The sequence below is a fragment of the Cygnus olor genome, chromosome 10 (genome assembly GCF_009769625.2).
Source record: "Cygnus olor isolate bCygOlo1 chromosome 10, bCygOlo1.pri.v2, whole genome shotgun sequence".
Lineage (NCBI taxonomy): Eukaryota > Metazoa > Chordata > Aves > Anseriformes > Anatidae > Cygnus > Cygnus olor.
Window position 1 is genome coordinate 6,653,947 of NC_049178.1, and position 10,923 is coordinate 6,664,869.

Here is a 10,923-nt window from a genome sequence, read left to right on the forward strand (position 1 = left end):
AATCTGTGCTACAGCAGTCTTAACACCTGGTCTTGATTGTTTCAGAATGAGTCTGGAGAGGAGAAGTTCTCTGCAGAAGATGTCTTTAAGAAACCATTACCTCCCTCTGTGAAAAAGGATGAGAGTGCAGCCCCGGTAAGACACTCCATAGGATTGATTTTTGGCTTTTTTGAGGTAGGGTAGGTGACGAGGGGGGGTCACCACAGCCTGGCTCTGACCTTGGGTGGCAGAAGTGCCAGCTTCTCCTGCTGTTGGGGAGAGCACTGGAGATGGAATGGCCAGGACAGTTTGCTTCACAATGCTGGGTTGTTTGCAGGGTTTTGGCGGGGTGAAATTTGATACTGGCATCTAGGCAGGGTCTCTTCACTCAAGAGGAACTCCTTCTCCAAACTGAGGAAGGGCAAACCTCAATGATCTTCATTGCTGGAGGAAGCGATTGTTAGCCACTCCAGGCCAAATAGCTGCTGCTGTGCCCAGCTTCTTTTGCTTGGGTGTGTAGCAGATCGGGAAAGCCTGGCACTGAAGCACAGCCAGTCTTGAGAACAGAAAAGCTTCTACCCTGTGATGCTTAAATGCTGGCTGACCAGCTTCTTTCACTTTTCCATGCTGCTGCTCTCTAGCTCTTGGACTAGAACAGAGAGAGAAGGCACAGGGAGATTGGTTGGGGAAGCAGAGCCCAGCTTGGCAGAGAAGGCTTGATGCTACAAACTGTCACGTTTTTCTGCCTCTTCCCTCAGCCCAAGGTGGTGAACCCTCTGATAGGTCTTCTGGGAGAGTATGGAGGAGACAGTGACAACGAAGAGGAAGAGGAAGAGGAGGAACAGGCACAGTGGCTGCCACCTCCCCACCCACCAGCACAGCGCGAGGAGCAGCCGAGGAAGGCCAAGGCGAGCGACGACAAGCTGACTGACTGGAACAAGCTGGCTTGCTTGCTGTGCAGGAGGCAGTTTCCCAACAAGGAAGTGCTCATCAAGCACCAGCAGCTCTCCAACCTGCACAAGGTATGGGGGAGCTGGTGGCGGGGGGGCTGTATGTGTGATGTGAGCTGCCTTTGGCTCAAGAGCTTTGTGATACAGGGAGAAGATGCAATGACTGTGTGGGAAGAGCTGTTCTGAGTTTGACACAGTAGCAGGCAAAGTTCCCATCAAAGCTCTGCTCAAAGCATTGTGTGAGCTGCTTGCTCCTGCCATGAGAGTGCCATAATAGCAGGTTGTGACTTTTTAAGCTATAGTGATGCAGCTCAAGTTTGGGGAGAGTGGGCTGCTGGCACATTCAAGTGCAATAGCAGTAAGAACTTCAGGCATGCCTTCCTATGTTCTGCACTGTCTTTGAGCTCTTGGTTCTGGGAGGACGAAACTGCACGCAGGTTAAAATAGGACTGCTTGCCTTTCCTACTGTGGGACAGGAAAGGCTGTCCCACAGCCTTTCCTTGTGGGTGAGCAGGTAGTCTGGGCTGCATGGCGAGCTGTTGCATCTGGATTAGTGCAGGTGCAAGGGCATGCTGCTTTATTTATACTTGTTATGGCTGCAGCAAATGACCCTGACAGCTTGTGTCCTCTGCTGACTCTGGCTTCTGTTTTCCTTCTTCCAGCAAAACCTGGAGATACATATGAAGATCAAACGATCTGAGCAGGAACTGGCATATTTGGAGAAGAGAGAGCGTGAGGTGGGTCTGTGGTGGGCAGACATGTTTGTCATCCTATGCTAGGGGGAATGTTCGTCCAGGCAGAGCTTCCACTTTTACACTTCTGTCTGTAGCCTGGGCAAAGAGTCTTAAACTGAACTGTGGACACGCTCTGCATTTGGACCTGTAGATTACGGTGTCACTTCTAAGAGCAGGTTGCCTTCCTCCCAGAAGGCTCTGAGTGGTGGTTCTGTTGCCCTGCGAGCCAGCACTGGGCTATGAGCTACGTGGGACACAGATTTCTATTTGAAATCGATGCAGTGTATGGGCAGCTGCTGCTGCCGTCCAGGAATGGGAGAGCTGTGGCTGTTGTTCAGAAGCTAGCAGAGCTGCTCATGGTGCCGTAGCAGGAAGGCTGTGACCTTCGGTCTGGCAGCAACAGATGCCATCAGGACAGAATAAGTGGATTGTGGGTCCTAGAAATATCCGGTGTTTGTGGGTCTCCAGGACAGATTTCCTCCTCAGTTGAGGATTAGTGGCTGAGGTGAGACCTACCTGCAGAGCAATCTCCTGTGGAGTGTCAAATCCTTCGTAGCTCCTGTACTTAATTTGTTCTTTCTGTTGTGAAGGGGAGATACAAAGACAAAGGAAATGACCGAAGAGAGAAGTTCCAGCAAATGGATTCACCAGAGAGGAAACGACTCAGATATGATCGGGACTCGGAGAGGTAATGTCTGCTCCTGGTTGGATGTCTTTGGGGCTGCTGATGCCATGATGGCACGTGTGCTGCTGGCACACCGAGGCCAGGAATTGTCTGGTGGGGTAATGTGCAAGAGTAATGATCAGGCTGTGATTCTTGTGGGCAGAGTTCCCCAAAGCAGAAGTCTGTCAAAAGCTGCAGGACTTCTCAGAGGGGGCGAGGGTTATGCAGTGCAGGGTTGGAGACAAGGGCTTACGGGAAAGCAGAGACATACAGATGGGTACTGTATGGGTAGGATGGGGGTTTTGAGAGTGCCTGGCCAGACATAGGGAGCAGAGCGCAGTTCATTCCCAGTCACCACATCCTCAAGGCACTTGCTGTCCTCCTGTCCTGGCATTTAGCCATCAGAAGAAGGAGCAAAGCTGTGTTTCTTCTGTTCTACTGACTCAGAGGAACACTAGCTGTTTCCATCTCAGTCAGAGTAGGTGTAGGAAGAAAGTGCGTGCTGTGTGGAGCTCTCAAAAGGTCTGCCTGCTGCAAGCTCATGTGTTCCAGTGGGCTGAGGAACTGCTAGGCATGTGTTGAAGACAAAACTGGTTACGTGCCTGTTCCCTTCTGGTGCAGCACCTCAGAAGGGGACCTTTCCTTCACATTTTGCAGTTTAAAAATCTGTTTCTTCTCTTCCCTCTGTTTTCCTGGAAAAGGTGTGGATAAACTAAAGCAGTTTGTGTGCAGTGTCAGCAGCAGCCAGAATGTAGAACTTGTCTGAATGCAGGAAGCTATTTTTGTGCAGAACAGTTTTCAAAACTATGGGTTTTGGTTAACGGTTTTGGATGAGTAATGACAAGGTGGGAGAAGGGGTGTCCAAATGAACACTGCATCTGTTGAGCTTGGTGACCACAATGCTCGCAGCACTGGGAGAAAAAGATCTACTAGAGCAGCAGGGATTAGACTTCACTTTCTTGCTATTGCTAAAACTCAGATTAAGAAATACAAGAACAGAATGCTTCTGGCCTTCTTGTACCATAAATATTTTGGAGCCTGAGCTCATTTCCTGTGTCCCGGTGTATTACGCCTGAGGTGGGACAGGGAGTTAGCTACACTGTCAGAGGTGTCTGAACCCTGCACACAGAGTGCACCGTGTTGGTTTCTTCGGGCGGTGTGTTCCTTGCAAACAACTGGAAATTCCCCTCAGGAGAGGTTTGAATGTCATTGAAGGTGTTATTAGCAGAGCTAAACATCTCTGGCATGTGTTCAAAACATTGCAAAGCTGTACAATTGATCCTGTCTCTTTTCCAGTGACTATGATCCAAGGATTGACAGTAACAACAAAGGAAACCGAATGTTGCAGTCCACAGGGTGGACAAAAGGCCTTGGCTACAACCAGCAGGGTACAACATCACCAACGGAGGTGAGCCTTGCCTTCCCTTCAAAATGAATCACTGTTGTTCAAGCTCGTAATGTCGCCCAAGAGAGCTGGAGGGAGTTCCCAGCTCCAACAAGAGTCAGGCTGTGTGACTCAGCACCTGCTCGAAGGAGTAATATGTGCGCTGATTAGCTTTGCAGGCGGGGAGGGACTGCGAGTATGTTGGTGGGAGAAAAGGTTTAGAATCCTTATGGATCTGGAGGGGTTCAAAACAAACTGACGGTGAGTAAGGAGGGTGTGAGCGTCTGATTAATACCTGCCCAAAAGCAGGCTGGGATTTGAGCAGGTCGCGAGCTCAGTGCTCTGCAGCCACGTCAACGGGGAGAAAAGGTGGACCTTCTCCTGGAAGGCGTGAGCGCAGCCAAAGCCCCTGGGCGTGTGCTGCTGTGTGTCTGCACCTGCTGAGGCTCTTGCTGCAATTCTAAATGCTGGGCTTTGAAAGGGAATACCAGTGTACATCATCTGAAAAGAACTTCAGCAATAAGCAGGGTTGGGTAGGTCCTGCCTTCTGGGACAGTCTGGTCTGGAGAGGGTTTACCTGCGACAAGGTATTAATGTGTTAATTGCACTTGACGCTTGGTTTTTGAGTCATCTGCAACCTGCAGTTTGAAATAACTTCACGTGTTTTGTCCTTGTTGGTGATTCCACTGAGTGGTTCATACCCATTGCTGCTAGTTCCAGCTCCCAGACACAGCTCAGATATGCCCTCGGGACAGCATCTGGGGGCTTACCTGAGTTGAAAGGAAGACTGTTCTGTGGGTTGTTTCCTTTGTCCCCACACAGCTGTATGGGCAGGGCTGAGGCCACGGTTTGACACTGGGCAGAGTGCTGCAGAGCTAGGTTAAACATCATCTCTAGAGTGGCAGGGAAAGCAATCTTAGCTGCGTGATACTATGGTCGGTCAAGCAAATAAGACAGAGCCTTTTCCAGTGGATTAATTCACGTGCAGACAGTCACACTGACACCATAGAGGGGTACAAAAGACTGCTGAGGCCACTCTTCTGCAGAAATGTGTTCAGTGGGCGACCTGGGATGCCCGGACACAGCAGGAACGAACAGCCTGGGGCTTTGCTTGCCCAGGGGCCGGTGGGCAGCACTGAACCCTTGCAGCTGGAGCTGCTTGCCACAGCGGGTTTGTCTCCGGGCTGCCTTGCTGCACGGTGCCAGCGCCTCACCAAAGGTCACCACAACTTGCAGTGCAGCTTGCGTTGCGACATCCAGCTCGCAGTCGAGTATATTGTTAAAGGCAAATATTTGAGGCTTTGTGACGTGCTTGCTTGAGCCCACACACACAAGGCAAGTTTCCCTCATCAGTTCAGATAGCAGGAACTTGCTCCAGCTGTTGTTTGGTCCTCGTGGAGAGCTTCCTGCGGCCATAAAACGGGCTTTGTCAAAGAGCCAGCTCTAGCGATGCACTCTGGGAGGTCTGACCTCCAATTGGGGCTCCTGGGCCTGGAGGGGGAAGCTGATTAAAAGTCACAGCCCTCGTACAATCCCTATAGAAGCCTCTCAAAAGAGCCCTAGAGATGTGCCTTCTTCCCACTTCCAAGTCCTGCTGGGCAAAGCCATGTGCCCGCTTCAGCCCCACAGGATTCTGATCTCCCAGCCTAATTGATCACATCTCTGGTATCCAGAGAAGCTAGACTTGAAAGCAAGGGAACCTTTCAGCCTTTAGCTCTCCTGGGCTAACTCTAGGCAGGTATTAATGAAAAATTCAGACAGTGGTTGCAAAAGCCAGTTGTTAAAAACTGGTTGAAATTCAAAGTGCGTTACCAGGTCCCATGGGAACACTATTAGAGGAGGGAACAGCTGAGCTTGTGCAAGTGCAGTCTAACTGCAAACAGCTCCCTGGGAGCCCAGCTCTCTTGCTGGCACTTTCCTTTGCTCTGCTTCGATCCATGCTTGCACACGGATGCCTCTTGTCTGCTGGCATTGCACATTTTGGCTGTCTGCTCCTACCGCACCATATGCTAGTGCTGATCTCCGCAGACTATCCTATGGTTTTATTCGCGCCGGGCATTTGTTGCCTGTGCTTTTGTTGCCCGCAAAGGCCTGGAGTTTCTCCCAAACAGCTTTTGGAGGGACACGTCTTTTCTTCTTATCCCTATCCACATGGGAGTAGTTGGCTGTCTTGAAGCAGCGCAGGGGAAGCTTTTTCTTTGCAGGCAGAAGAAGCAGGCAAAGAGCAGAAATCACTGATCCTAGTTGTGTCTGTTTCCAGGTGGAAAATCGGAAGAGGGGACCTGGCTTGGGGGCCCAAGGGAAGCCCAGCAAGAGGCAGTCCAACGAGACTTACCGTGATGCTGTCAGGAGAGTCATGTTTGCCCGCTACAAGGAACTTGAGTGAATGGTGGAGAAAACCCTAAGCCTGTCTCTCTCCATTTCTGTCTCTTTCTCTGTGTCATGTTCTTTTTTTTTTTTTTTTGAATTGTTACAGGTTTTGCTGCTAGATTTTTTTTAATAAAACTGAAAATTTGTCAGTGCTTGTCTCTTGCCTGAAATGGCATGTTTGAAAGGATGCGTTGCTTTGGAAGATCCCCATCATGTTTTGCTGTCTGCTGACGACGTCCCTGGGGCTTGTGTTCATGTCAGGGTCAGGTGCTCCTGGTGCCACGTACTCTTGGGTCAGGAAGTGAACAGAGAGCAGAAGACAGCCCCGAGGCCTGGGAGGAAGTTGGGAGCAGGAGCAACTTGTGTGGGATTCATCCTGGTTTTTAGCAAGGACAGTTGGGTTCGATTGGTAGCAATTTAGCTCCATAGCTGAAGCTCTGATTAATGCTGGGCATCATCTGGGCTTCCCAACCAGGGCAGAGCCCTTCCCTTCTTCCCTGGAGAAGGGCTGGATCTGTTGGCAGCACCTCTGGGGAGCTTTGTGGGGATGTAGATAGCCCTGCTGCTCCGTCATGGCAGGGGCTGCGTAGTGTCCGGCGGGGGACTGTTTGATAGCAGCGTGTTTGGTTGGGGAAAGGCTGTTTTGGGCAAGTGCTCACACAGCCCAGGGAGGCGCAGAAGCAGCTCCTTGGGCAGGGCTGTGTAACAGCGACGGTTTGGCTGAAGCATGATGGAAGCATGTGTGTGTGTGAGCACAGCGGGGACCACAGGTGAGGAGGCTGAGTGTGGTCTGTACAGGTAAGGACAATGCTGGTGGCTAGCAGGAGCAGACCGTGTGCCAGAGCAGCAGGGGGGTGGTGACGGAGCTGCCCCGGCCTGCACGTGCATACTGCTTCCCTGGGTGCCCGGCAGAGAGCCAGCCCTGACGTTGCTTTCAAATATCTCAAAGCAGGGAAAACCAGAGGTGTGTGGAAGCTGAAGACAGCAATATTTGGAGATAAAGGGCCGCCTCCAACACCTGACAACTTCTAAAGAGAGCAGAAGACCTGTCCAAGCTTCATTTCTTTGTCTCCAATAAAGGCAACCCCAGGGAAGTGTGGAGTTCTCACTTGGTGGCACCCCAGTTCTCAGTGCTGCACCCAGTGATGGAGGATTTGGGGACCCCCGTCATGGTTCTGGTGAGTGAGGGTGGGAGTGTGTGTGCCCAGGGCAAGTCACATCATTCAGAAAGGACTTGTAGACAGTCCTCTCCTGCCAGAAAGCCCTTCTGTGCTCTGTCTGGGCACTTCAGTGCAAACCCAGGGAGAGGAGCTGCTCAGGGAACTTGCTTGGGGGAGAGAACTGTGTGGAAGTTCAGATGGAGGAAGAGTCACCTTAATACTTGTGCCTTAAAATGAAGACACTTAACCAGCAGCTGGGAACAGCCTGTCTGGCTCTACAGATCAGGAGGCTCTGGGTAATGGCGATGATAATGCTTCGGGTGGAGAGATGGGCAATGATCCTGACTCACAGGATGCTGATAGCTCTGTTAGAGTGGAAATAGTGAGAAAGAGTCCCAAACTAGAGCCTGAATGAGTAATGCAAAACCTCAAAAGTGTAGCAACCCTTCTAGCGTTCTCCAGATGATGAAGAATTTGGGAAAACATGCTGGATGTGACCTGGCTGAGTGGCTCCCTCGAGCGTCTGCAGTAAGGGTTGCAGAGATCTGAGATGTGGGACAGCCGTAAAGGTGTGTGGCACAGCCCCGCCCTGGGGTGTGGCGGTAAGAACATGGCCTTGGTGTTGATGTCTGGGGGAATTCATAGCAACAGAAAGCTTTTTACGAGCTATTGGTAGCAACTTTAGATAATGGGTATCTGAGTCACCAGCTGCTCCCAGCTCAGGAAGCCCAGGTGAGTCTACTGAGTTATATGCAGGTGTTTAGATAAAACATAAACGTAACAGCAGTTTCCTTTGGACAGATGAACCTCACTAAATAATGTGTATTCTTTGGCTTGGCTTTGTGTTAGCTGGCTTGTTCGCTTGTATTTGTTGTGATATGCATGTGTGAAAGGAGAGCCAACACAACATTTTCCACAGAGGCCAATTGCTAGGGCTCAAGTTAGAAACAAGACAGGAGTAGGAACAGACTGCAGGGAAAAGGGGGAAAAATATCTAATTGCACGGTGTGCCTGTCTCCAGTCAAGGAACTCCTTTTCTCTCATTGGAGGTAGATCTGCGTCCTGTTTTTTATGTTCATCATAGAAATAGTACAGATATGCCAGCTTCCATTACTTCAAGGATCGTAGTTAAATGATTATGGGAAATTATGAATATTGCTTGTGCCTAAAGATGTTGGAGCAATACCATGTTACTAAGAGAATTTTGTGATTTCCAGGGGATGTGCCATGCGTGGCTTGAAAACAACACTTGCCTGGACTGAGGAAAACATCCCTGTACAATCTCATGGAAAATCAAGCTACATTTGATATTGTCTTATTTCCTCTGGATTCCTCTTCCCCACGATAACTCAGCAGGTGTCTCTGTGTAATAATTCCCTTGAAGGGGTGTGTTTGTGTGTGTTAAGGTACGTACATAAGCATGAAACATGCCTTCTCCATCCATAACACATCAGCTGTGGAATACCCAGCTTTATGGAACGTAGGGGAGCCCTCCGCTGGTGTTAGGATGAGATGACTGGGACAAGGTTATTAATGAATTGGGACAAATAGACAAAGAAGCCAAAAGCATTAAAAAGAAGCACAAAGCCAAAAAAAAAAAAAGTAACATGTTAGGAGAACAACAGCCTAGGTGATGTAGAAACCTCAGCTATCCCTGGCAGGATGTCTTTGATGTCTTTGATATTTTTGATACCATTTATATATATTTTTTTTAATGAATGCACCTAAAGCCACAGCTGGAATGCAACTACTTTGATATCTGTTAGTGATTTTGCTTGTATTTCAGATTATTCACAGTTGTGCTAGCGCTATTGCCATGTACTGCATGTTGCTTTGCACGCTGCCCTTCAGTAGTGGATATGACTGAAGATTACAGAATGTTGTTTTTTAACATCAGTTAAAAAGACATTTTTAGTCTCTGAAGCAAGAGATGCTTTTTTCTCTCTTTCCCAAAGAAAAGGTAGTAGATTCTTTGATTTCTAATATTTATTCATATTAAAACAGGATTAATACTGATACAACAGTGAGTTGGGACCTTCTAAGCAGAACATACTGATGTAGAGCTAGAGTTGTACTTCCGGTAGCTTTCTGAGAAGAAGAAAACAGAAAGTGGGATGTGGACAGAATCGTGTAAAGGGGAAGGAGAGAGAATGAGTGAGCAAAGGAACCAGTGACCATGCTTCCCTCTGCAAGGACAGAAGAGATGCAACTATGGACTGCCCCCTCTCAGCTCCAGCACGTCCAGAAAAACCTCTCCCTGTGGAGGAGTGAGGTGACAGAGAGGGAAGTTGTCGTGCAAGGCAGGACTGGGATTCTTGTGCTGTGGATTCAATAAAACAAGTGCTGCTTTATCTCAGTTGTGGCTCTCTCCAGATTTCGTTCCAAGGAGCAGAAATGGCACAGTGCATTGCTAATGGAGGGTTCCTGATCTGCTCGTCTGGGGGTACCTCCACGTCACGGGGTGTGAAGCAGGGAGCAGAGCGAGTAGGCTGAGACAAATTATCAGCAGCAAACGGACCCTGTGGGGCTCCTTCCTTCTGCAGTGTGTCACCAGGGGGAGAGTCACAAATACAGGACCTTGTGACTGCAGGGTTATCTGGAAAGCAAATGCTCTTAACTTTTTGCAGCTCTGGCTGGAGTATGAGATCCCTAAAAAGCCAGAGGGATGGGACAGGATGGTAGACCAGTTCTCATGCACCTAGGAAAGCAAAATGCCTGTTCTGTGAGTCGTGCAAAGACTGAAACCAGACACGTGCAGGGCCTGGCTGCATCTTCCTGACATGGTAGGTCCACCTGGGGAACCCCTCTAAGTGCTCTGCACAGCTTTGTATAGAAAAATACCATGGTAGTACCACCCAGGCACACCCGTTCCATCAGCAGTGGGCAGCAAACCCCTGCTTTTCTCAAAAAAACAGCTGCTCCACAAACTGGGTTTGCACCACTTGCTGCAAGCGAGCTAAAAAAGGCAGCTCCTAGGGATTTCCTGCCGAATGCACCAAATGCAGCTGTTGGGTCACGTTTTGGTGCCCGTCTCTGCCATGTGCAGGGACCTGGCCCACGAAGGCACAGCCAGGAGGTGGCTCTGTGCTGCACCCACAGGGCCGTAACCCACCCAGGCCCTGCCAAATTTACACCCATGGGTGCTGACGGCTTTTTCACATCTGCCTTACCCTGGGAGGTGCAGTGCAGGGGATCATCCTTCACAGGCACAGTGCGTGTCCAGGCTGTGCCGCTGGGGAGAGGCTCGACCCCTCTGCAAATGAAGGGCTCAGCTAATTTAAAAGCTAAATATAGTGGCAGGATGGTGCTTGGCAGTGTGCTTTCAAAAAAAAAAAAAAAAAGGTTCTTATTTACCAAGAGATTACAACCTTTCAGATGAGACTTTGATACTTGATAATTCCTCTTCAAGTATCTGTGTTCTCCGTGGTTATGACTGGGATTGTGCATGCTGGAAGACCCCAGAGGTCAGCCAGAACAAGGCTGAGAGCCTCCACACAGCCATGCAGAAGCCCAGACCCCCGAGCACCCTCCCAGCCAGAGGTACAAGACCCCTCCTGTGCTCTGCCATGCTTGGTAATTTAATGCCTCAAGCGAGGCACGTACCTGAACCCAGCCACAGGGCTTGGCACGGGGCAAGGAGGAGTTTTCCCAGAAGCAACCCATGCCACGCTGCGGGGCTGTA

General features: G+C 49.8%; 1 protein-coding gene across 6 annotated transcripts in view; it reads left to right on the forward strand.

The window, feature by feature from the left end:
• The window catches only part of RBM6 (RNA binding motif protein 6), a 59,887-nt gene extending 50,295 nt beyond the window's left edge, over nucleotides 1-9,592 (forward strand). For 5 of the 6 annotated variants that reach the window (XM_040568431.1, XM_040568435.1, XM_040568432.1 and 2 more), the window contains exons 18-24: nucleotides 46-135; nucleotides 738-1,001; nucleotides 1,592-1,666; nucleotides 2,254-2,351; nucleotides 3,624-3,735; nucleotides 5,972-7,259; nucleotides 8,459-9,592. In XM_040568431.1, coding sequence (XP_040424365.1) covers nucleotides 46-135; nucleotides 738-1,001; nucleotides 1,592-1,666; nucleotides 2,254-2,351; nucleotides 3,624-3,735; nucleotides 5,972-6,097 — 765 coding nt within the window. In that variant the 3' untranslated portion in view covers nucleotides 6,098-7,259; nucleotides 8,459-9,592. The remainder of the gene's footprint in view (nucleotides 1-45; nucleotides 136-737; nucleotides 1,002-1,591; nucleotides 1,667-2,253; nucleotides 2,352-3,623; nucleotides 3,736-5,971; nucleotides 7,260-8,458) is intronic. The other variant, XM_040568433.1, reaches the window with a different exon arrangement.
• Nucleotides 9,593-10,923: the final 1,331 nt, after the last annotated feature.